The sequence below is a fragment of the Cyanistes caeruleus genome, chromosome 9 (genome assembly GCF_971803275.1).
Source record: "Cyanistes caeruleus chromosome 9, bCyaCae1.hap1.1, whole genome shotgun sequence".
Taxonomy (NCBI): Eukaryota; Metazoa; Chordata; class Aves; order Passeriformes; family Paridae; genus Cyanistes; species Cyanistes caeruleus.
Window position 1 is genome coordinate 11977593 of NC_141709.1, and position 27933 is coordinate 12005525.

Genomic DNA, 27933 nt, shown 5'->3' on the forward strand with positions numbered 1-27933 from the left:
TGAAATAACACCATTCTTGGCTTCAAGAGAATGGTGTAAAACTAGGAAAACAGGACCAGAGGGGAGGACGTGCTTCCATCAAGTGGATTGATGTGATTGACAAATTTTGTTGTTCCTTAGATTAGTCTTTTAATTCTTACTTTTATGGGGAGTGGAATCACAAAATTGCCTCAAGTTCTCTGACAGGTATATGCAGCAAATCAGGGCAGAGCTTTCCATCCATCACACACTAATGAGTAACTTCTCATTAAGAAGCTGATTTGCCAAGAATTCATCTTTTGTACCCACTGAAACTGATCCAAATCACAAGCAGAATGGATGAGGTTAAAATGCTGCCCAATAAACACATGAACTGTGATTGCCCTTTGCTGTTTTTCCACCAGTATATAAATTTTGGACTATTTTGGCCAATTATTGATTTGCACTTCTAACCTCCGACCCTTAAATAATATATGCTCCAAGGATTAAGAATAATTTTTAGACAGCAGACAATTGCAAGCCTCTTAGCATTATTAGGCACTAAGGAAAATATATATGCCATAATCACTCAATATGCACATTGAAATACAAGTCTCTAAATTCAGCACTGGCTCTGATAACTACCGAATGTCAGTAATACAAAATATAACAAAACAACAACTAAAAAATTATCCCCCAAGATATTTGCAGCTTTAGAAACCAAATATTTTCGTATTTTCTTTGGTAAATTATTTCAAATGCTTTTATTATTTTTCTGCTAAAGACACTAAAAATGCAGAGATAGGGCAGAACAAAATGGAATGAAGAAAACTGAATAAATATATTAGAAAAAAAATAACTCTTAAAGGAGAATGCAAATACAAAAATACATTGTACGCACATCAAATTATTGCAAAACATTTTGAAAAGACATTCCAACAGTATCACACAGATGGATAACACAAGTATGTAGCTATCCTATTTTTTTAAAATTTTTTTTTAAAGTACCGTCTTGGCCTAGTTTTTCTGTGCACAGTTTTAGAGGGCTAAATTTGAATTATATCTATTGAGTAGCTACAGTTTTGACATCAATGACAATTGTGTCCAATATGTTATGGACAGACAAATAAAACTGCACAAGTGAAAAATCAGTGTCAAAAAATCAAGGTCATTTTTGAGAATGTGTTTTCAAATTACAATGTGCCAATGGACAATGGAAAATAATGTGCATTTAACTGCCAACTTCCACTTTTTAGATATTAGAGTTTGCTCATAAATTTGGGAAACAGGGCTGCCTGTGTGACATTATACCACCCTCAAAAAATGTGTTTTTCTAAGCTCCCTGCTTGTATGCCAGCATGGGCACAGATACATAAACTTTATATTGAAACATTTCTGTCATTAATTTTTAATTACTTCTGCCTAAAAGTAACAAATAGTACTTACCTTGTAGCTTAGATAACTTAGCAACAGAGTTTCAAAGAGACTTATTACTGCCACAGACACCTTAAGTGAAGTGAAAAAAAAAATCTGTATTAACACCAGGTTCTAGAGAATAGATATTAACATTACAATGAAAATAAAAGATTATATAAAACAGCTTTTTCTCAGCTACAAGCATTTTGTTTGAAGCTTAGATATTGTTATTTTTCTGAGTTTCATTTATTCCTAAACAGTACCAAAATCTTCCCACATGAGAGAGAAGGAAGCTGTAAATAAGGAAAGTCAGTCAGCTCTTAACTTTTTTGTAAAGATGCTATGAATGTGAGGAAAAGCAAATGTTTTTCTTACTGTGCATAATGCAGGAAGTTGAAAGCAGCAAAAATAATACAGATTAATAATTACTGGTTTTAAGTTTTAAATGCAGCTGAGCTCAATTTCCCAGCCTCCAATTAGATTATATGTGGTTAGTATATGTATTAAATAGTTTAAAATATTTAAATAGTCAAATACCAAAATTGTAAAAAAAATACTTAAATCTTCATAGATATTAAGAATTTACTTAAGTTCTTCTCATAGAAAGTATTTGTATTTTAATGTGTATCATGGGAATATTCCATCAAGATGGACTCTATCAGGCTAGAGCCTGAAGTCAAGCCTCAGGATTTTAAGTTTTAAATTAATGCTCCCTACAGCTGAAAACTCTGGAGGGAGCACAGTGTCTTTATCTAGAAGTAAAAAAGATGCTATGACTTGGGAAGTTATTAAAATATACAAAATTATTAAAATAGGAAATCAAAATATATCAGCTTCTCTACATAATTATTAGTTTTAGATAAACTCGGGCTTTATTTTCAAATAAATTCCTACACTTACAAAATAGACATATTAGAAAAGGTCTGTATCCACAGGCAAATAAATATCTCAGTATTTTTAAATTAAATTTAATAAAGTAATCTGGATGCTAGATCAAAAATTATTCAAACTGTGCATATTCTAAAGGTATTTTCAAGGGCTTCTTAGAAAATTGTGTATTATGTAGAGGTACAATCATTGTATTGGCATTGCAACAATCACGGTGAGAGAATATAATGGTATAACCCATCTGGAAGCTTAAATAGTAAGTTTTTTCTAGTAAAAAAACATATTTCACAGAGAGAATCAGTACAGATCAGCTGATCTTTATGCTTTTGCTGTACTTGATGTTCAAGATTTCCTTGCCGACATCAACATTTCCAAGTATCCTTAAACACTGCTACAATTCTGTAAATCACTATCATCTCCAGTTGTTACATGGAAATAATTGAACTGGTCATTTACTTATTACCTGTAATCCCCATAATGGTAAGCTTCGATTCACCCAAATAATGGGAGACCTGTTCATTACAGTAAGGAAATAAATATGAAATTAATCATAATCTGGTGTTTCAAACAAAAAAAAAAAAATAGTTGTACATGTGTATGGAAATTAGACTTACTGAAAAAAAAATCTCAGTAATGAAAACTTCAAATTAGTAGTTATCTACTGAATATTGACATGTCTTATATTTCAGCAAATCATTAGGTTCTTGTGGGAAACTGGCAACCCTTTTTTGTGAATATTTTGCTATCTGTATAATGATATAAATGGTATCTAAGCCTTAGGGGCTGTCATAGCTTGGAAGAATCCTATCAATGCTAATAGACACTTGATACAGCACCACTAGAATATGAGAGAATACGCTCTCAATGGCACAATAATTTCCTCTTAATTATTTACTGCTACTCAGAATCGGTTTTCTTAATTAAGGGCATCCATTTTTTTTCTGCAAGGTATCAGCATTGTTGAAACCCAGATCCCACACCAGCATCCAGTCCAGCAGTTCACTTTGCAATCAAGAGAAAGAATTAAAATATTAAATGCAGTTTTAACATTCAGAAATGTAAGTAATGGCTAGAGATTTATAGAAACATCCCTACTATATGTTAAAAGGCCACAATTCCAGATGGAAATGGATTTGTCTTCCTGTGTTCCCTTCCCACCATTCTGTGGACTTTTGGTTTGCTGTTTTAACTTAGAACTCACCAATCAATTGTTCCAGGTGTGTAGTTTTGATTGGAACAACTCCGATTTAATTCCTTACTGATAGTTGCCATACCATCCATGAAAAGTCCATTTTCATTATCAAATGTGTATAGGAACACAGTCATAAAAACATATGGGAGGAAAGGGATATTAATTACATCATTAAGTGTTCTATGAAATGCATGCAATATTTGAAACCAAAGACAATCAATAGAGACATTTTTTAAAGTAAAGTTATTTTGAGAAAGTACTGCTGTATGTGTTCCATATCTGTAGATAAAGGACTATGAACCATTCCAGGTTACATTTTTTTAAAGATTTCTTTTCAAATTTAAAAACAAGACAACTGAAACGACTTTGTAAAGCTGAACTAAGTACACAATATATACTGAAGATCAAGAGACCCTAGAAATCTTATACCATGGATAGGCTGTGATACAAAGAGCACATTCTCAACAGAAAAGACTGCAGCAAACTACACTTGATAACCTCTTCTGAGGATGTGAGGAGGGCTGGAGATGCATGCAGCAGTATTTCAAGTACAAAATTGATGATACCCAGGTAAAAATACTGGCCATTATACACATGATGTTATCTTGCCTTTAATTGCTGGCACAAATCTTCCTTTTAAATGGTCATATAAGGATGTGGGAATATATAATCTGTAAATGATGACAAATATCCTTGCTCACCCTTGGCAAGTATGGTCAGCAGAAAATAAAGGGATCTGCAGCCCACAAATTAGCAACAACTATATTTGTACCAACTATGAGTGGGACAGTGCTAAATTGTACCCATTAATAGGGATGCTTTATGTCTTAAGCTCTTTCCTGTACACCTGCTGTGCCTGAAGGAGTAAATGAAAGACACCAACTTGTGCAGGCATTTCTGAAAAACAGTAAATAAATCTGATTAAAAGACCTCCTCACAGATTTGTTACTTTAAAACCAACCAGATGAAAACATTTTCTATGGCCACGCTCTCAGCACGCCAAGTAGTTTCTTTCATTGGGCTGTGACACAGTACCTAGAATTTATTTTTTCTTTCATATCACCACATCTTTAAGAATGCATTCAAGCATGAATTTTGGTATCAAGCCCTTAGGATATCTAGGGCATTAATGGGGTGCCATTTGTTTGTCTGGAACAGCTTATAAGATGCCTTAGTGAGCCAGCAGAAGGACTTACCTGAATCTTCTCAGGCAGATAAATGTTGTTCAGAGATAGAAAACACCAACTACTCTCTTAGATGTACCACAACACCATGTAAGGGAATAACATGTATAGAAAACATAAATACACTCTCTGGTGAATTGTACAACACTTTGATTGAAGAACATGGCAGGAAAGGTGTGAAGCATTCGGCAGTCTGCAGATGTATATGAATATGCATCTTTGCATATAAATACAAAAGTATATTTGGCACAAGGTCTGATATTCAAACCTGTCCTGCACACCCAGACAGAACCATGCAGCACAATATAGTCATCTGGGCTGACCAGAGGTCTCATAAAGAAAGAAATGCAGCATACCAGAAACCATGATTAGATGGAAAATGTTAAGTCCCTGAGTCGCTAATACACCTAAATTTCTAAGGATGTGTGAGATGTTACATAGTGATCCGTGTCATTATGGAAACACAGCATGGGATCAGTATAATCAAGAATACTAATCTTAAAGTAAAGCATGGACATGAGACAAAATACAATGATTTCATTATTTTTGTTTAAATCCCTTTGCTGTGAATTGGTAGCTTTTGCTGTTATGTATTTTTGCCATGTATGTAATTGCTTTAATTATGAATTGTACCCACTCTTCATGTATAAAGAGACAGCGGGCTTGTGTGAACATGTGAAAACTTGTTACTGCTGTTACCTGCTTGCTTAGAGTACAAGCTGGCCACATGTTGGATCTTTGTCCAGAACTGGTGGGGGGCTTCCAGCCACTGCTGCTTGGGAGATAGCCAACATGTTCAGGCTTGCCTGGACTTCTACCCCAGCACAGAAGGCTTGACACAGCCCAACAAGAAACTGCCTATGAAAGAGCCAGTGACCAGGGGTAAAGTGGGCATGTTGGTGGAGCAGAGACTCCCTCTGTCCCCAGCACTACTTGCTCGTCCCTTATTAATGAATTAATAAATTGCCTTATTGATTGACCAACTAGATTGTGGTAGGCAATTTATAACAGATGGATTTCCTCGTCTCCAAAACTTTATTGCTTGTCGCCTCTTACTGAAGAGACATTCTAAGGCATATGTAGAGTCAAAAGTAGTTTTTCATGGGTCTTCTTTTTCAGGGAAATTTCTCCACAGCCCTTTTTCAGATGTTACAATTTCTCATGATAAATTTTGACCAAAAAAAATCTCAAATCCATCTTCTGTACTTCCTATTCACATATCCTCTCATGCACTGCTGAATAAAGCAATTATTCTTTACCTCTCTTTGCTTTGGATTTCATTCTTGTAATCCTATGCACTATGCACTAGCATTTTTTTGGTGTTACCCTTACTAGATTCAACTGATATCCAAATATTAAAATTAGATATCAAAGTCTGTCCCTTGCCTAATGTTGCATGAAGACTGCTGGTTCTATCATCCTAAGCTTAGTATTTTCTCATGTGCTTTGTTTCTTTCAGCACTTAAGGACAAAAGAATCAAATCAAGTTAAAAGGAAGTACATTAATAAAATGTGATGCTTATTAGCATTAAAAATTGAGGAGATTTAATATTCTCAGGATACAAATACAACAGAAGTGCAGGATTAAATAAATTATAATTTTTTGCTACATTTGGTGATTAATTGTGTAACACATTTTAAAAAAACGGTCACATAGAATACCATATTGGCAATTCAGGGTGTGCTAAATCATGCATTATATCCATAAATCATTGTAAGTATAGAATGTACTTTTGGTATTACTCTTCAGAAGTGTTTAGAAAAAGAAGAAGGCTAGAAAATTATTATCAATATCATCTCCATGAAAGCTCAGTTGCATGTGTTTGTCTGTCCATTTCTGGGATCTGGGGTTTTAAGTAATATTATTTAAGAAAAATCTGAAAATAAGTGTTGCATAAACTGGGAATCAGATATTTGCAATTTTACATAGAAATGTTATCTAATAATACATTTAAAATATATGTTTGCATAATAACATGATGCAAAGTATCTAAAGAGAGAGACAGGATTATTTTAATGGGAAAGGGAATAAATAATATTGTTATTTTAGTTCTTATTTCCATTCACAATGTAAGACCAGCTTTGTAATTCTTTCAAAATATCTGGAAGACATAAAACAAATCCTTCATGTATTCATTATTTATTTATTTAATATAATTTAAATAATGCTTTGAGAGCAGTAATGAGAAAAAAAAGCCCCAAACATTACCATCCAAGTCCTTGTGTAGGATCGTCCAGAAGCACACGAACTATGTATAGGAAACAGCTTAGTAGTTTGAGGGAGAAATTGAATAATCGTATTCTCAGACCTAGATTGAAAACAAAAGAAAATAAAATACTGAAATAAGTTCAGAGGTTTTAAAGTTTCACCAACCTTCAAGGTAAAACTAAAAGGAACTAGAACGGTCCTGTAGTAAAAAGCAAATGTCTATATAAATAGTCCGTGTTAAGACTCAGCCTGTTTAAATTTAAAGAACTATGCAGTCACTTGTTCAAAAGCTATTCTATGCTGTTAATCCTTACTGCTGCCATTCTTTGAGTCTTTGGTAGTTTGAAAAGTTCACTTTCTTGGGAGCGGAACCAGAACTACGCAATTCTTTTTGAGATACAGGATACAGCAATGTGAAAAGATGAATTTTCAACCATAGGCAGGGGATATGCAGTAGCAAGCATTTAAATATTATATATTAAATGTTATATTATTAGATTATATTATTTATTTCTTGTATATAATATAAATAATATCATATTATATTATATAATATTAAAGATTAAAGATTTAAATCTAAAGAAGTCTTCATACAATAACTTTGCACACAGAATAAATTAACTCTATCCCAACTTATAAAATATTAAACTGGAGTAATTTAATGCTGAAGTTGAATAACTATGCATTCAGGACATCTAAAAGTCTGATGTTCAGTCTAAAATGCACAATTGAACTGAATCAACAACTTGTTCTATAGACCATGTAAATATTGAGATACTCTAACTGAATAGATACGTCACAAATACTATTTCAAAATATTACACTATTTTCCACAAACATAGATATAATGCACAAAGACAGGATTCCTTGAAAGGGATCCACATGGACACTTACTTCTATCATATGGGCAATTTATTTCACTGCCAACTGGAGCCATTATCTACTGAAGTGGAACTTTTTTTGTATTTCTACGTGATTTTGCAGTCATCAGAGGATTAAGGTTTAAATTTTCAGTACTGCTATTGAATTCAGCAGACTTTTTTTTTGCTAGTGTGAATATTTGCATCTGACTTTTAGAAGTAAGCATTCATTTACTAATTAAGTTAAAACTGTTAGTTGACTAATGTTAAGTGACTGGAGGTCACTTTAGCAATAATTTTTTTCAGTCATGCAAACTGAGAGTCCAGTTCTGCATGGCTGAGCCCTTCTATCCAAAACAGAATACTCTGAGTCTTACCCAGGTATGACTTCCCTTGCCCCAGTCACTGCAAGGACACTGAGATTACTGTTGTGTTGCAAATACTTCAGCAGGTCTGCTGAACTCATTGTAATTACTTCTGTGGTTTAAGAACTACCCAAATAATGCATACCCAAAGCTGTGTGCATACATTCCCTTCCAAGGAGAGAATCACAATCATTTTATGGTAACACTATTTTTTTTAACTTTACTTGCTCCTAAGTTCAAAATCAGCATCTTACAGATAAAACTGATAAACCAGTTTTTATGTCTACTAGTTCCTTTCCCATTAAAACTCCATCTACTAAAAACACAGAAAAATATAAAATGAATTCTTAAATATTTTACCAAGCAATTTTTGAGCAAAATCTTTGGGTTGATTACATAAAACTGCTTAATTATTTTAACTGTGAAGTTGCAGTTATCACAAAAGAATTGGATGGACTTTAACAGCACTTTGTTTCTGTGAATTAAGGGTTAAAATCCTGTGGTCCATGGGAAGTCCCACAGCTGTTACCAGCAACTGGGTTCGATAATATTAACCTAAGGATTCCTGCTCCCCTATCAGGAAGGAAGGAAGTATTATCCTATTATTTGACTTGGTAAGTGATATGATCCTCATTTGCAGCTTTTTAAACTGTTGCTGAAGAAAACATTAATTATTTATTTGTCCTAAGCCTTTTGTAGAAGTCAGCTGGAATATGAATGGTTGCCCTAACAACCAAGCTATTACAACTAGAAAAGCAGATAATGCTTAAAAAGAACCCTAATCCTAAACAAACAAATAAAAGCCTACCAATTTTGTATTGCCTAACTTTCTTTGGCGAGTACAGAATTCTGTTGTTTTTCTACTGTTTTTTAGCTTTGTAAATGTTACTGTTGGTGTGAAACACTTGTTTTCTGCACTGATAATGGACTGGTTTCTAATCATCCTTTGAAATTATATGTTGGTTTAAATGCCAAAAGAAAATGGTTCTTTTCTGATTAAAAGCTACATCAATACAGTGGACTGATGCTCCAGCCTGCTGCCCTAAATCCTGAATTCTCAAATCCTAGTTCTGATAGATCTAGAACTCAGGCTCTGGATATCTCCATAGGAATGGCAATTTCCCACAGAATGGGAGGCAGGGTTTTCAAACTAGCCACGCTTTCATCTAAGGGATCCAGTCAGCATCTCTAGAGAGTGCATTTTGTGGCTGGGGTTGTTTATAAAGCAAGGCAAAGTACAGGTTCTGTAGCATGATTGGGTCAGTTATTAAAATATGAAAGAAAAGGCTTCCTGACCCAGCCTATCCTGGGTCACCTCTTCTTACTCTGTGTGCGTCAACACTAGTAACATATGCAGCCACCCTTGTTTGGATAATCAATGCAGGCCTAAGAGATGCATTTTTTTTTCTTGTGGAAAGATTCTTCAGCCTCCTATCTGGGGATTCACATGTGAGTTTGAGGCAATGCATGTCTTCCACTATCATGGAGATGTAGGATTTCAGATGTGGGAAGGAGGGGTACAAACACTACAGAAGGCATTTAAAACAGGTTTTCACTTGTTATTCTGGTACAAAGGAAGCATTTCAGATTTGTTTGCTTCCTGTCTATTTTTGTTCTGTATTTCACATGCTGTCAATGGATCAACATGGTCTGCTTGACTGAATTTCTTTTTCTCCATTCAGAGCCAGATTGCTTAAGTAGCAGGGTCATTGGCACAGAATATCTCTATGTTTTGAATATGAGTGGTGCCTGAAACTTGTATCCAGCTCAACTCATCATGCACTGTTATGCAGTTATGTATTGCTTAATGGAAATGCAATTTCATTGTGTCTATGTAACAAAGTTGTTACATACTCTTGTCTTATTCAAAAGAATTAATAACATTTCAACATCTATTTGTTTTGTGGACCAAATATAATTGTCAAATCTTAACATTTCCTTCTCAGTTTAAAAAAGTATTTGCTATTCTTTCAGGCACCTTTAAGTATAGCATGATATATTATATTTTACCACTTCTGACTGTGACTATTTTATTATAAATTCTTGATGCTATCCTTGCAAGCATTTTTGTAGATTAAATGTCAGATTTAGAGAGTTGGTCTAATCAGAGTGACAGATACCAGGTGAGGATTTTAGAATCACCTCCCATTATTCCTTTCCTATAGGTCACTAATATACTGTTGATTTTCAGCAAAATCATTTTGATGGCAGCTGGCTTTAGGAGATGGACCAAAATATCCTCTTAATAATTTACATCCTTGTGATGCTTATTCTTTATTCCCTCTTTACTGACTTGAAACTTCACTTATTTTTTCCCTTTAAGACTTATGGTTGGCTGTGATAATGCAGAGTGTGGTCCTGGCAAGTACAAGCAAGTCAAGCTTGTATGACTATGTCACTTTCTCTTTCTCTTCTTTTTTTCTTTTTTTGGGAGAGTGCTGTGTGACACCTTTGTAAGATGTTTTTTATACATTGTTTGAATTTGATTAGACATTTGCTTGAAGAAGATGGAGTGGAAACTAGATTGACATGAGACATAGATGAAGGCTTGTTATATCAGTTTATCAGTTTAAACAAAGATAATAATGAATAAAGTAGTTGATATTTCAAGCTGCTGTCAAAGATGTGATTTAGATCAGGATAGTATTATGTAGAAAGTTCTTATAAATTCTAGACCTGACTTCTCTGGTTGGCAAAACCATGTGATATTATAAAAAACTCTTTGTTGAACAGGTTTGATTTAGTTACACTATCAAAAAAATTTGCTGATCCTACTGACAATTTTTTTATCAAAGACAGGAAGTCCATCCTTAATATGTGAAGGAAGGTTTTTAGTGCTCTCACTGAATACTGACTAAAATCCATTATCTTTGTTTATCAGCTCCCTGGTACTTGTGGGCAAAAGATTCTTCCTGTTTCAGTGGAGGGACTGAATGAGTACATGTTACTGAGTGGCAGGTTACTGTGTCAGCAGCAGCTTCTTGGAGACTTTCTTTGGGAAGATTCTGGTTCTGAGTATTTGGACAAGAATCAAGGTCTGCATAAACAGAAGGACTGTTTGAACTTACTGACTACTTTGGCTTTGAGATTTTTATTACATCAGTGCTCTGATGGCTATCCACATCATTCCTGTGCTATTTAGGCACCTGAATTTCCCATGTTTGTCTAGGTAAGTCTAATAAGTAATGCATTCCCCATGGATGAACCTTCAGAAGATTTGTTAAACCTGATTCTCTAGCTTAAAACCAGCAATTAATTCCAAAGCCCATACTGAAAATGTCAATTATTGACAGCTCGGTGCCTTTTTTCTTTCCTTTTAGAGAAATATTTTTCTTCCTACACTTGGAAAGTAAAAGTTTAGCCAATAAAAATATCAAGTTCTGTGATATAAAGCTAGTATTTATTTATTGCTAGCTCTTAAAGACAGATTTTTTGGTATGTCTATTTTTAAAAGCTTGATCTAATGTCCCAAATTTTGTTTGTCTGGGTATTTTCAGACTGGGACATCAAAAAATTTCTTTCTTTTGTTTTTTCTGTCTTTTTCCAGACACAAAACCATGAACCAATTTCAACTGTACAAAGGACAAAATGTATTTTTTGTACTTCATGTATACAGCTAGTGTAATTTTAGTTCCTTACATATGAAAAGCAAAGAGAGGTAACTTCAGTCCTGATACACAGAAGAAAATAGAGGTCAGTTACTGCTCTTCTGACCTATGAACTCTACTACTCTAACCAAGATTGGATAATATTCCATGTTTCCACCCCCCTGGACCAGCTGCATGGATGTATTTAAAAAGATTAATATCTTAGTTCCTCCACATTATTCTCTTCCGTGATGGTCAATGACTTTAAGCACAAGTATCACTGAAGTTATATTTAGGTTAGACTATATTGCTAAGACTGTAAGTTCAGTTTGATTATAGGCTAATGACAAGGGCTACATTTCTGAAGTACCACATCCCCAATAGTCTCCTTTCCAATTTTTTTTTTTTTTCAGTGCAGATAAAGTTTGAAATTTTAGGAATACTTAATAAAATAGAAGCCTTCAAAAAGCTGGGTACTTCTGCAGCTTTTCTCCTCTACCATCTTAAGTGTCCTTGCTTTCCTAGTCACAAGGTCACAATTTGTCAATGAGCATTGCTGCCAGATCAATGTAATTTAGTCAAGTTGATCATGACACAGAAATAAAATAATGGTTTTATTTAACAATTTGTGACGTCACTGTTTGATCCTGCATGAGCACATTATTTTCAAGTTTAAATATTCTAACTCAGAAGAAAATTAATAATAACTTCACTGTTGTCTTCAACTGATTTTGATCTTACTCAAGTATCACAAATATGCTTAACAGAAATTAATCCAACTGCTTACTTGATCTTTGGTTTTTGATGAAGAAGAGCTTTAGTCTCTCTTTAAATGTATTTTCATTCATATAGAATTCAACTTGCACCCTGAAACAATAAAAAAGAAAGTATTAGGACTGTCTATGAAAGATAATAAACCAAAGAATTTGAAATCTCTAATCACCTATTCTTGATATAAAACTGGAAGGACTTATAGTGAGTGTTCAGCCAAAAGCTCACTATTTGAATGACTAATGTTGAAAGTTTTAAAAAAACCCAAACCAAATAAACAAAAAAACTTCATCACCAACAAGCAGAAGACCTTTAATTTATCCCCTTTACATGCAGAATCATTTTCATATTACTTGGACAGTCTACAGTGCAAAATAAGAATTGGGATTTTCATTGGATGACCATTCTCCTATTTGCATGTTAGAAGGGAAGATTTCCTTGATCTCTAGGTTACGCCTCCCATCTCAGTTCAACTTCCTTCCTGTAAAAGTGCCATTTTAATGATCCTTCTTTTTTCTATCTTGTTCACATTTCTGTTAAATGTTCATGTCTCAGTGCACTTGTTTGTACTCACCTATAAGCAAACACTCATGTACCAAACAAAACCACCCTCTCTGGATTTGTTTTTGTCACCATGAAATACAGAGAGCTGAAAGCAATCACACAATATTGTACAGAAAATAACTCTCCTCATGATTATATTAAAGCAACAGGGGTATCTTTTCTCTATTCCCTCAGATCTGCCTGGCTATATTTCATCTTTCTGCCCCTCAGTTCAGCCTGAGTACCACACATGCAATAGTTATATAGCCTAGAAGAGAGAACTGTTGCAAGGAATTGGCCAGGGAGGAAGGTGTGTATTAGTTATGCAGAAAACCTCAGCCTGTTCAGAGTTGTGGAGCTCCAGTGCTTGCTGGAAGATGACAGTAGCATTAAGCTCATTCTCACTGAAGTCCCTGCTCTACCCAACCTACTGAATCTCCATCCCCAGCCAGTTCTCCCTCAGCAATGAATCTACGCCAGCACATCTGTGCCTTCCTGAGAAGTCAGAGCTCAGCTGGAGAAGGTCTATTATTGCTAAAGAATAAAGAAACACCACATAAGTGAGTTATTTCCCTACATCTCCCTTTCTCTGTAGATCATCATGTTTTGCACAGCTGCATGTACTTTTTCTGCTCAAGCATGCTTGAACTTTATTTCACCATTTCTTCTCAGCAGTCTTTCATCAAATAACTGTACTTCAACTACTTGGTTTTATATGTAGTCATAATTTTCTAGCAGAATCCTGACTTTAGTTTTTCCCTTCTTGCATGTGAAGCCTTTTGCTCAAATGATTTTTGTACAATATACTGTTATCTGTAGTGTCTCTCAGGTTGTCTATACAAGATATTTCCGTACACTGAAGGAGCTGGAGGGTTATTTACTTCTGGGCTTAGAACGGGTGGCATCTCAGGCAATGTGACTTTTCAAGCCTGCTTATTACCAGAAGTTTAGGCATATCACTTTGTAGGACAGGGTCATAAAAAGAAGGCTCTGTGATTCAGCAGTGAAGTCAGTTAATTTTAACTAGTCATTGCCTTTGTTGTATTTTATTGTAGTGTTCCTTGTAGGATGGGTAATCACACTACTTCCTATTCAGAGGAAGCACAAACAACAATCTCATTTATTTTCCAAGGTACTTACTGTCATTAATGCAGTGACAGTTTTAGTGGGAAACATCTCCCATTATTGGCAGTTGCCACATGCTAAGTGTACATAATCTTCAAGGATATATTTCAGGAGGTAAAAAAAGTGGCACAAGCTTTTGAAGTAAGGGATATTAGGGATGTTCTTGAAAAGATGCATGGTGGTTTGTTTTTTTTTAACACATTTTGAATTAATCTACCAGAGTTTTGGTAAGAAAATTTCAGTAATCACTTACGAGGAAAAGCAACATGTTAACAGTGGGCCAATATTCAATGATAATGAGGGAAGAGGATGTGGGAGCTAATCACCCTCCTATCACCAGCACTATGAATTGCTCTGATAGCCTTCTAACAGCTGTCTACTTGCCTTTTCTTAGAAACCTGCGCTCACAGCAGATTGGGATTCCACAGTGCAGCAGTTTCCATGGCAAAATGGATTACGAATGTTTCTAATGCCACTTCTATGGCTCCTTCTCACACCCCTGACTTTTTTAAACTTTAGTAAAAACTGTAGTGGCCTTCTACATTTTCAGAAATGCATTACCCACATCTATAATCAATGCACTCTCCTGATACTCTGGCTACTAGAGAATATTTCACTTTGTTTCTTATGTTATTTACTAAGTTGACTGGCTGAAGGAGCCCCTGGCAAGGACAGAAATCTCTAGATACTGCTCTTTCCCAAGACTGTTTTTTATTTCTAAGGAGAACACTCATTCTACTTGAATGAGTGAGAACATTAACTTTTAATGGTTAATATTTTACCTTAATTATTTGCTCTTTTCTGCATTTTTCCCACTATGAAGTGTAGCCTAGAAAAGGAGGTTTTTGGGAACCTACAAAAAATAAATTCTTATCCCTCCACTGAAATACTGAGAACATTTTGTAGGAGTAGTGGTAAAGGGCTTGAACAAGATTTTTCTGGACTAAATTAGTACGAGTTATTATGGATGTTTCAAGTGAAAAGTGAAATTCTTGTGACACACATATAAAACTTGATTACTCTGTTGCAGGATATTTGAAATTTGATTCCAAGTGAATGGTTTTGACAAAATGGCCCACCATGTACATCAGGGTGACAGTACACGTACATGCAGCCTGGCCTACAGAATAGATTTGGGTATATTGTGTATTTATAGCGTAACTTGAAAATGTAGTTTCAACAGTTTGTGCTTCAAGTTTATCTTCCTGTAAAAGGCAGTCCACCCTAATCAGAAGGAAGTCAAGCTGAAGGATTAAAATGCTATTCCTTGATGGTGGTTGCAGGGAGAGAAATGGTTGGTGAATATAAGGATTTTGTTTGTGCAGTCAGTTAATAGCTTCAGAATTTTACATGTAGTTGGCATTGAATATTCCATGAAAATCTACTTTTGGAAGTTAAAAGAACTGGTCTTATGCTTTACTGACTCTTACTTCGGCTCTGTTGAAAATGAAAAAAAACCTGATGCACCTGTAGAAGAACTATGGAAGTTATATTATTGTCCTGAAAGCACAGTGTGGTGTGCTAAAACTCAATACCATTGGTACTGGTCTTCACTAGTTTAAACCCAAAACACATTGATATCACTGAAATAACTTCAAATCTTTCAAACTGTAAGAATCATCTTGAAGTACCCCAAATACACTGCACTGTTATAATTCAGATAAGATGCAGTTTGGAAAGTTCATCATAATGCAATATAAAGTGTAGCAAGAAAATCCTAATTCCTGTCAAGGACACTAATGCAGAGCACTGCTGGTGGCTGTAAAACACTGTGACCAATCTGTCTGCACTCTGGCTATTTAATTCATTTTTCCTGCATTTTTCCATTACTATTTACAAGGTCATTCTAACCCCATAGCCACACTTTACTATAGTAACAGTATTATCTTGTACCCTCAAAGATACAAATCGTCTTTCTTCCATGTTAAAAACCAGATTTGGCAGAAATAGTCACTTCAGAAATTAAAGTATGAGCTGGATTTCTCACTACATGCATGCCAAGAGCTGTAAATGTTTATGCTTACTATTTATTGATGTTGGAATCAAGAAAAGGTATTAAGCATACAAACAGAGCCAATCTGAAGAAAAATATTTACATTTATTTAAATACATTGTTTTATATATGGATATCTCACATTTTTCCTACAGAGAAAGCCTAGTAATAGAAAAACAATATTGGGTTTTTTCACTGGGATTTTCCAATTCAATATATGTGAAATCCTGTTGGACTTCAGACCCTAGCTACAGGGCATAGATGGGTGCTTAAAAATGAAGCATCTGAACTGCTAAAGTGAACTGCTATTATCAGATCTTATTTTATTGCAATAAAAAAATAAATAGGCTTTTAAATAGGCTTTTTTTTTTTTTTTTTCTTATAGCTTTCATTAAAAGGATTAATGTGTTTTAAGGATGACTGTCATGGGTAACACTTCTATTTGAAGTTTTGCAAGTTCTGAAACACTCAAAATTCTGCTTTAAAAGCACAGTAAGCACTTACTGAAGGTGTATGCTATGCACTATGCTGATGAAATCTAAATTTTGCAATATGGTCCTGCACTTTCTTAAATATGATTCTAGCAAGTGCAGAATACTTAAAACTGACAGGTATAAGGTAATTTTGTGATGGGGATTTTTATCAATTTAGTAGGAACCAACCAATAAATAATTTCAAGAACTCTGCAGAACTGTGTGTAATAGTTGTCTTGTAGATTCTTTATGTATCTAACATTCGTAAACTACATGACAGAACACAGGTTCCACAGGGATTTTTACTTAGAAGTTCCCTTTCATATCACCAGATCTGAGTTAAAATCTTTCATGACGTGTTTCCAGACATACCTGTATTCACCTGACTATGTAACTGGATGTTAACATAACTAATAGATTTATAGATACCAGGTGTTTCCAGTGTCACTGTAAGTAATTCTCTGCATTAATGAAACAGAAATAGCATAAACTGAGCTAATAACAAACTGTAAAATAAAGGATTAAGGATGCATAAATAATCTTAGAGATTAGAACTGTATCTTGTGCTAAAATTCTTTCTAGTGTCTCCACTCCAAAAGTGCTGCTCTGATTGAAACAAAACTAAGCATCAGAAAACTGGCCAAACCAAATTTTTCAGGTTGCACAAAGTAAAAATTTGTACCTGGAACCACAAAAAAATAACTTCTAAGTCAAGGCAAACTTTACTTAACTGTTCAAACATCAAAAAGCTAAAAATTCAGCCCTTAATTAAAATTCTTTACAAGTAGTACATTTGTCTATATTTTTATGGATATAAATAGAAATGTATCTTAAAATCTGATTGTAGGCAGCTTCATGCTCATTTTTGCAATCAGCTGGCCTCAGTTACAGAAAACTATCTTTGTGAAACCAATACAGGTCTATGGCAGCAATTCAATATTACAGCAACAGAGAGAGAAAATGACATTATCAAACATTTCTGTGGAAAATATCTTAATTTTTTCGTTCCTTTAAGGGAAAGACTTTTAAGGGAAGCCTAATAGCAAGACATGAGACTTAGCAGCAGGTAGTATGCATATTTTTCAGTCAATTAATAATACTTTTTTTTTAATCCCTTATTCACAGACTTGCACATTCAAAAAGGAAATTATTATCTCATTCCTGCACTCATGAAAATCCATCAAGAATTCATCATTCTAGAAATGGTGCAGTAATAAAAATAATCAATTTGCAATCTGTATTGTCATTAGAAATTTTCTTAAAGGAGAAAATACTATGATGCTTTACTATAGGAAAAAGAAATTTCTAAGTAGTTTCCCTCATACACTTGACTTTTTACTGCAAGTATAGTTTTTTGTTGCAAGACTATTAGCTAAGGGGAGAAACTTAATAAAACAAATGTGAATGATGCATTAATAGAGCACTTTGAAGCTAAAGTTTGAAAGAAAACCACTGAAGGAAGATGCTTGATAAATTTAGCAGATTTTTTTTATTTAAACATTTTTTTCCCATACAAGGTGAGGAAATGGATATTTTAAAATGTTTTTTATTTCATGTAAAAATAGCTCTTTTTAACTTCTGGGCAAAAATACTTAACATGTAGGATACAGCATAGAGCTGCTGCAATGAAAATCCATTATGCAAGGCTTTTTTACTGGGTAAGTCTGAGTAATTGGATATGCTCCATGAGTTTGATTCCAGGCACTACTCAGTTTTATGGAGTTGTGCCAATTAACCAATCCTGAAGAGCAGGAAGGTTAATTTGTTGTTTTTCTTCTTTTTATAATAGTGGCAACTACTTGTCAAAAAGAGACTTGAAACAAACTCGTTGAAATCAAGTGTTCTGCGATAACTCTGTTCTGTCAGCCTGGGTTTGACTCTGTATTACAGCATTAGGATCAAAATACAAAGTAACCTGTTGCAAGCTATTTTTTTGTACTCTATTTCTCTGTATCACAACTGCTCGTCCCTTAGCAGTTGTTGATCTCCTAAAACAAAGATCCTTCCCCTAAAACTCCATCACTCTCCCTGTTGCCTCTGTGATAGGTGAGGCACACACAGGGTCAGGCAGCTTGCATGAGCATCTCACACACAGAAATTACTGTTCTTAGAGTAACAACGTGTCTCAAGTTGTTTATCTAAAATTTAACAGTATTTTCTACTACAGGATTTAAATGCTGATCATTGTACACCTTTCATTTATTTATTTTTGCATGCCAAACTTCTTCTGTATGTTGTAATATTGCCAATTAATTGTTACCTCAGTATGACTCTTGTTCTCTCAAAAAAACCCCATTAGTTATTTTCCCAAGCAGACACACCTGTGTCTACCCTGAAAACAGTCTGCAGGGTCAGGGGTGGTTTCAGGAGTTTTGTAGCCCTCCATCTATTTGCCTTCTTGCCCCAGTCTCTTTTCCCTACTATTTCACCCATGCTCAGTGTTCCACAATTTACTGTCCACAGTCCTCTCATTCCACCTCCTCCTTCTTCCTGTTCTTTCATCCAAATTTTAAGAAAACTTTTAGTCCCTTCTTCCACAGTTCCTTTTCTCTAGTTCCTTCCAGATTTCACTCTTTCTTTCTTTCTTGCTCTGTGGACTACAGTTTCACTATTTGACTTGAAAATGGTACCCTGACCCACCCGTAGGGTTTTCTCTTTGCTCTAATTCCCCACACAGAGCTTTGCTTTCAGCATATCTTTCTTCTTTACAATCTCACCATCTGGAATTGTAACTCAGGCTCTGGACTTTAATACTCAAAGTTATCATTTCATGACTTTGAGAAATCTGTCTTTTGAGAAGTTTACCTTTCCTCTCCTCTTTCAACTTTCAGTCTACTTCCACTATTGCACATTAGGGTAGCCAACAAATATCAAGGCTTTAATAAACTCGGCAGCACTGCCTAGATATCACATGGGAATCTTAGTTTTGGTGGTATGGCCCTTAAAAATCCTCCTTCCTCAAGCCCAACAAAAACTTAATTACTAGTGAAAATATCCACTCTATGTCCACAATAGATGGATGGTAGTGATGGAGTTGAGTCACTCCTACCCAAACACTTAACATGTGATGTTATTTCTCTGTAAATTTTATTTAAATAAGTTTTGATTCCATTTGCTCCCCATTTAACACTTCTCTCTTACAAAGCAAGCAGTAAACATGATGAGGGACATTGTCATGGAGATTATCCAGATAAAGACAGAAACAGGTGGTCAGAGAAATAACAGCCTTAAACTGTTCTGGTAGATTTCGTTATGTCTAAAGAATTACATTAATAAAAACCTTAGACATTCAATGCTTACTTCAGATATGGCAGTTTACAGGTCCATACACCTTTCTTACATATAAAGAAATACCTGTGAATGAAACATGCCATCTTTGCTTGTTTTTTGGTTTGGTTGATTTGGGGTTTTTTTGGTGGAGGTGTAATAGTCCAGAGCTTAAACCAGCAAAACACACTGTGTGAACTTTGGTTTCCCATTAACGAGAGAAAGGATAAGCCCATGTCTTGACCTTAAGAAATGCTGAGCAAACTCTTGTCACTTTGGTCCCTTGCAAGTGACTCGATTTAGCTTCTGATTACCACAGAAATTCAACTCAGTGTTTACTTAAACTCTATTTCTCATCTCCAAGTCTCTGACTGTTCTGTTACTCCTCTTCTGTATCTTTTACCTCTTATTTTTCAGGATATTGTATTTTCAAAAACAGCAAGTAGAACAAGGCTGAGCATCCTCACAGATTAGATGGCTAATCCCAGTTTTATTTTTACTTTGAAATTAAGAGATTTAATTTTCTGAAATCACAGCAGAAGGAAGAAGCAAAAAACCAGATGGATAGAAAAATCAAAAAGGGAACAAAAAAACTTTGTGGGTGGATCCAAATCTGTAATTTTTTAAGTATCACATGACCAAGTATAAAATATAATTTTAAATATGACTCATTACTATGTTACCTGAAACCAGAATCCTTTTCCTAGTAGATGTGATCCAATGCACACTGAGATTGATGGAATATTATATTCACTTAAAGCTGAGTAAAATAATCAAATAGTAAAAATATTCAAATTAAATATTAACCTACTGCTTTAAGCTTTTAATTACTATTTTTCTCCCAAAATAAAGGTAATTTTCTTTCTATGTCAACTGTACAATGTATTTTACATAAAACTGGGAGGTCAATGTGAGATTCAATAGAGCATATCTATATGTATTGACTCTAATATAATCCCCCAATTTATTATTGACACCATCTTGTTCTATTACTACTGTTTGCTAGCTTTTCTTCTTTTGTTCTTTTTTACTGTATTATGCTAGTTATACTTGGCAGTCTTCAATTACAGCCAACAATTTATTCAGTGTTTCCTGAAATAAATGCACAGTATAATTATATCAAGTCAGAAAAACAAATTTCAAAGGCTTTGGGGTTTTTTTCCAAACTCAAATATTGGGATTTACTTAATTAATCTACATTTTTACCAATGATATAGTATATTATAGGGGAGTATTAGCTGCACCCACACAAAAGGAAATGGAACTTTATGAAAAATGGTCTTAAACTACAGCATTCAGTGTGAATTTACATGATCTTATATGGAGTCTTACCCACTGATTAACATTTCATAAGGAGGGAAGTTTCAGAAATGCAATGTTCTAAGCTAGAAATGTCAACATGTCATGTCAAAAACATGTCTTTTTTCCCTCTGAAAATTGTTTTGTTCAGTGAGGTAATTATATTTTATATTTTCTTTACTGTTCTTTAAGTAGAAAATAGACTCAGTTTGTCCAAGGACAATGTATTCATCAACCAAAGTATTGTTTTGTTTTCATTTCAATTTTAGTATTACTTGGGATTTTTAACCCAAATAAAACAGAATGTGCTTCCTATATTTCCTGTGATGTGATAATAAGGATACCTCAAAACCTAACTCATTAATTCCTTCAAAATCTGCTCACTCTGCTGCAGAAAAAATCTTGCAGGTAAAATCCATCTCCAGTGAAAGTTTAGTACTCAGTCCACAACTCACCCATGCCCATTCTGCAAAGGCAATCCAGGTATGAGCTACGTTTTCAGAAACCAGTGGACTTACTGCCAAGTTACAGGAAAGTATGCAGTCAAATTCCTAAGATACAATAACCTTCATATATTTAGATTTGACTTAAACAGAATGAAGTTTTAGTCTTCAGTGCTCTCATCTGTAGTCTGTGTGTGCATCTCCATACCTGTGATACACACATCTTTGATTCCAATTATTTGACCTCTCCGCTGTTTCCTTCAGATGAGAAAATGCGAAGGAAGTGCTCAATTTCACTCCCTGTTATCACCTTTGCCACTTACTCCTTTCCTCCCATCCCTAATCCTCACAACTTCCTCTTCCCACCCCTCAGCTGTCAGCACAGTTTGCTTTGTCACCTCCTCATCCCCTCCAGAGAGGGATATGATGAGTGTGGAGTAAGTGCCAAAGCAGCTCTCCAGGGCCCTCTGCAGCAGAGTCGCCCAGAGCAGCTCATACAGCACAAACTGGGCTGGCTGAGATGTGCTATGTGGAAGGTAAATCCTTGTACATATCTACGCCACAATGTAAACAGATTTATTTACATAGGACTGACAAGTTAAGATTATTGTACTTCCACAGAAACTGCCTGAAAACTGCTTGACAGGTGCCTTGTAGTGCAACAGAGTGTAAATAAAAGTCTGTGAGTCCAAATCACTATTGCAGCAGTAATCCACAAAGGCCAAAATGATAGCACTTCTTATTTCTCCAGTTGTGTCTTTAAAAAAACCCTGCAACTAGAAGATAAAAAAACAGAAACACAAAGGCATGAGAAAAAGCTGTTACAAAGGAGTCATAGCAAACAACCACAACAAAAAGGCTTAAACACAGGTTGGTGGGAACAATAGCAAAGCCTTATGATATGGCAAATAAAAGTAGCTGCCCAGGATTTCAGTGTCTGTAGTAGCAAGTACACAATGTCATCGGGCTCAGGCTGCTGGAACAGAGGGGCACAAAGTTCCTTGCAATCTGTAGAGCAGCAAAGAGCACCCTTGAAAGGAGGACAGGGCCAAGCCTCAAGCTTTGGTTTGAGCTCGCTATTAGAGATCTGCTGCCAGTCTGGCAATGCAGAGGGGTTCATGGGGTGAACATGAGGTGTATGACTGAAAAAGCAGGCAAGGGTATTCACAACTTGGGAAATGTCTCTGTGTGTGTGTGTGTGTGTGTGTGTGTGTGTGTGTGTGTGTGCGCTTTTGTATGTGCTCAGCATGGACTCTTTTGTAAGTGTAGATTTAGGTTCTCTGCAGAAGCAGCAAAATCATTAAGGAATAGTCAGCTGCATGCCTTCACTTAATCATCTGTTTGATGTTTATCAGGCTTTCAGGACAGTCATGTATTATACCAATTTTTAGTTTACAGAGGCAGTAGCTGTTTGATTTACATTTGGAACTAGACAGTTGTTTATTTATGAACACGTAGCTCACTGCTCTCAACAACGCAATTGCTTGCCAGCTATCATTGAATCTATCAGTACTGACCAACCAATACTTGATTTGCTCATTACCAGATAAACCACCAGTACAGATTTGTGTACAAATCAGATACAAACTCCAAATCACCCAAATCAGGTTGTGCTGACTTGGCAGACAGCAGTAGGCACATTGTCAAGTTAGGATGTTATTTTATGACCAGTGGAAGAAGCTGCCATCTGTACAAGTGAGGGAGAGTGTCTCTACTCACACCCCTACAAATGGGTGATTTCTAGATTAGTCTGACTTTGCTCTAATTGGAGACTGTCTATATTCTTTCCTTTGGAGATCTTCAATCAGATCAGTTTGTTCAGACTTATCTTCATCATTCTGTTTCTTGCACCTAATGCACCAGGAGTAAACATGCTGGGACAGTGGAAAAGGCAGGCACCTAGTGTACTTGCAGTGTCTGATTTACAGTGATTGCAATCTCTTTATACTGGTGTAAAAGAAAGCAGAAATTTGCTGCCATAAGTTAATGGACCAAATCTTAGATGTCCAAGTAAACGAAATAATGGGAAGAAAGGATGGGTGGGGAGACAACAACAGAAAGCTCTGCTCTATGATTGTACAGGGTGATATTCATGCATTCCTAACAGTGACCATAGAGGTAGTTTATGCAGAACACATCACCTTGTTGCTTGATCATGCTAATAATCATCCATTCAAAGCCCTTTTCACAAACACAACTTACTCCTACAATGCTACAGATGTTTCTCTGCAACCTTTCCTTAATGACACTGCCTGCAAATGTTAACTAATACGAAAAGCTCCAGAGCATATTTTAGCACATCAGGACACAGCATCTGGACCACTTGGGTGTCACTCTGAAAATGCTGATGACTTGTTTCAATAATAACTACATTGATGGTAAGAACAAAATTAAGATAATACGGAAATGTGTGGAAATGAGGTAAGTGTTGATGGAGGGAAATGCTCAAAAAGGGAGTATACCAGAATGAGGCTATATTAAAATAGGCAACAGTGTGTTACTTGCTCTGCTCTTAAGTTATTTCCTCTTGTTATACATACATATTGTGATATTGGCTTTTCACAATTATTAAGATGAATGTTATATGTATAATGTTAGATAGCTTTTGCTATGTCTTTTTCTCCTGCTATTAGCTAGGATTTAGGTGTAGGTCAAGAAGAATTTTGGACGTTAGGGTTAGGTCCTGCCTGAACAGGCAAGATAACCTCCAGAGAACAGATGAATGTGGCCCACGCTACTCAACACCACTATCAACACTCACTGCCTGTGGAAGAAAGAGCCAAAGCCCAAATCAAAAGATGATAAACGAGAAATTAAAACTGCAAAACCAGAAAATGTGCATGCTCTAAAAAGGCGGACCCAAGGAGTGGCCATGCAAAACAGTTCCTGGAAAAGTTTGAATATGCATTAAACCCATGTAGCAAAAATGGTATAAAAGGAGTGTTCCCAAAACACCAGGTGTGCTCTTGGCAGAGAGCCAAGCATCTGGCCATTACTCTTTGCTTTATTTTCTGCCTCTTATTGTCTTTATTAAAGCTTTTTAAATTTATCAGGAGAGTGAACCGCCTTTTTCACACTCTTATCACTTACCACTGTCTGCTAAATAAATGATCAAACAGATTAGTTCATTCTGCTAAGTAACAGACTTAGTCTGCCTTTGTGCAGACACTCTTCAATTTTAAAAGAAACCTAATTGAGCAAAGGCAAATATGTCTGGCCAAAAAAAAAATATTATAAGAGCTTCCACCCTTTTAACAGTGGCGTTTAGAAAACTTAGAATCTTAAATTTCAGCTGTGTAAATTTACACCATCAACTGAAACAGCATTATACAGTGCTAGCTTACTAAAATAAAGCATTCTGTAATTCCCTATTTCAATTTGTAGTGTTTATAAAATCTAAATTGATCCTTTTATAGGCATAGTCAGAAGTGCAAGTCAGACATACAAGTTAGAAGATGCACAAACACAGTATTCCCAAAAGGAGGCTTTTACAGGCCCTATTTGTGTGCTAAACTGATACTGGAGAAACTGCAGTTACCCAGAGTCAACAGCTAAATCCCCTGTCCCGCACTACTGCACAAACATAAATCTACACATGAAGGCTATCAAGCCACTGTTCTTCCCAGAGGAAGGCTGTGTTCCATTTATTGCTGCAATTTTGGCCATTTTTCCTGCATACATTCTTCCATTTTCATGTTTGCTTCAAATGTCTTTCGAAGACCAAGCCAACCTCAAAACCCTCTAACAGTGTCTGTCAAGTGTCATATATCTTCCAGATTAAGGGTAGTTCAGTACCCTGAATTTTTCATTATTCAATTCATATTTGATCTATACATCCTGGTCCTGTGCCCCATCTGCTTGTTACACATGACTTGACTTCTGCCCCACTCTTTTTGAGAGGGGAACACTGTGCTGCTTTGTTTCTCTACAGTGACTAGGCTCCAGTGCCAGACACTGAGTTGACATATTTTGTAACCACAGCATTACAGATAAGAGTAAAGTTAAAAATAGCAGGTAAATAAACTAAAAGGCAAACCAAAATATTCTCATCATGTTCATGAAGAATGACAAAATTATAAGTACTAGTTAGCATGTCAACAAGAGAAGAAAAAAGAATAAATGGCACCCATGGCAAATCTACAAGTTGGATTAGCCTGGGAACAAACTAAGAATGAAACAAATGACAGATATAAATAGACTATGAGCTGTAGCACTCTGCTCCATTATGAGATAATTGGAAGAGATAGATAAGGGGGAAGTCTAAAGTGAACATCATGTACTAGGATTTTTATAAGGCATTTCAAAAGGTTCTCTGGAGATTGATACTGAAGGTAAAAAAATCACATGCTCACACACAGGAAAAGAAGTAAACAACACAAAAAAGTAAAATAAATATGTTATGATATAATATAAAGTGAGTGCCTATCCTCAGTAAAAATACTGTAGAAACATGTCATTTTTTTCATATTTTTAATATAATAAATCAGCTTAAAAGTCACTTAAAAGTGGAAAAGAGCCTATTGAATAAGAAGACAACAACTTGAAAAAAAATACAGCACAAAACCCCTGGTTCACAAAGGAATGTACAGATACAACAGAGAGCCTTCTAATAGAATAAAAAAGGTAACTTATCAACATAGCAAAGCAGAGGCTAGTTGTACCATAAAGCAGAAATGAAGCAAAGCAAAATCAATCTTTATTTGCCTTGAAACCAGACAATGAGAACACTAAACCAACAGTATTTAATAAATATTTTTCAAATTGTATACAACTACTTAGTTGAACTCAAAGCAATTATAAGTCCACGTACTTTACTCTCTTTCTGTGGTGCATATATATTAATTGTTTAGGTAAAAATGTGTTCATCAGTATTTATTAACCAGACTCTGACCTCTGTGCATCTGGTCATAGAGATGCTAAAAAGACCCATATACATTTTCCCCCTAAGCATACATATATCCTGCTCCATTAAATGATATTTTTGCTGTTTGTCTCACCACAGGCTAAGAATTTATATCTCATAAAGCAGAAGCAGAGGTAAGAACTTTGATTTGTGCTCACTTTTCAATCTTCATCCCTTTTTTATAAGGAAATTAGTCTACTTCAGGAACTTTCCAAGCTCAGGTTTCCTGATATTGTACTGCATGCGCCCTTTCTAGGATTTTATCTTATAATGCAAGTGCAGGGTATATATTTTTAACAAGGAAAGGGAAAAGAAGTATGAACAATTTCCAGGATTGTGCAATGTGGAAAATCACACAGTTCCAAGACCTTTAATAATTTTTCTTCCTTTTCTAATAGCTCTATCCAACTTTCCCTCCTGGTACCTCTGTGAGTGAACTGAAATTGCATTGTTACAGCTGAATTCTGAAAAATTACATGAAAGGCAATGCAAAGCTTAGGACTTGTAATTTACCAACTTCACTGGAAGAGCAGGAAGACAATGGTTATGTTGCTACCTACATTTTACACATCTAATCCTCTCATTTTATCATAGGTACTAAGAGCAAACATACCCTTCTCTTGCGTATCTTTGATTCAAGTCCCTGCTGTAGCCTGGGCTTCTCATGTAGTTTGTGGTCACTTGCTTATTTCAGCACTCTACTCTTCAGCTCCACAAAAACTATGAATAAATACAAGTTATAAAATCATGCTCTCATACCTCAGAGTGCTGTGAAATATACATCATAATCACTAAAATGTGAATGAAACAGTCTCAGTTAAAATGACAGAGTGTAAGATGTCTTCAAAATGCTCCAGACTCTTATCACTAATGAAGCTGCGCAACAATGGCTGATTTGGGGAAATTCAGTGAGAAAGCTGTAGCCAATTCAGTCTAGACCCAGTGAATAAATAAATTTGTTTACCTGGAGTTTTGGTTTTGTTTTTCTCAGAATCTTTTTTTATTTTTCAATTCTGCAGTTGAAAAGGAAATTAGTACAATTTATCAATAGAATAATTTTATTCCAGTTGACTGTATTGAACTATTTTTCCTCTGGAAAAGTGTATCTCAGATGTATTCAAATATTCTGTTAAATAGCATTCCTATTGTATTTATGGAGTCTATTTATGCCAGTATTTCAGCATTTATCCAGCAATCCCACTTGTGCTCCCATATAAAGGGTGAGATGACACCAATGCAAAATTTTCTGTACCACTCTGGCCTCTCCCTATCAAGCCTTTAAAAAATCACTAAATTTTCAATGAAGCTACTAAATTAACATTAAATACATATGACTAGCTCTTTTATTATTATTCTGAAGATCAACTTGACAAGCAATTTTAATTTTTATGCTTATCTTTGTAACATCTTATTAAAATCTCAGCTGGACTTCACAGTAGGATTTAGATCTGTCTGTG

At 35.2% G+C, this 27933-nt stretch overlaps 1 protein-coding gene across 3 annotated transcripts in view; it reads right to left on the reverse strand.

Annotated features, from left to right (window-relative positions):
• KCNT2 (potassium sodium-activated channel subfamily T member 2) overlaps positions 1-27933 on the reverse strand; it is a 129360-nt gene that overhangs the window by 88456 nt on the left and 12971 nt on the right. For all 3 annotated transcript variants that reach the window (XM_086842827.1, XM_086842824.1, XM_086842823.1), the window contains exons 3-7: positions 12447-12526; positions 6848-6947; positions 3464-3520; positions 2726-2774; positions 1405-1464 (exon numbers count right to left, since the gene is read on the reverse strand). In XM_086842827.1, the coding sequence (XP_086698953.1) occupies positions 1405-1464; positions 2726-2774; positions 3464-3520; positions 6848-6947; positions 12447-12526 (346 nt within the window). The remainder of the gene's footprint in view (positions 1-1404; positions 1465-2725; positions 2775-3463; positions 3521-6847; positions 6948-12446; positions 12527-27933) is intronic.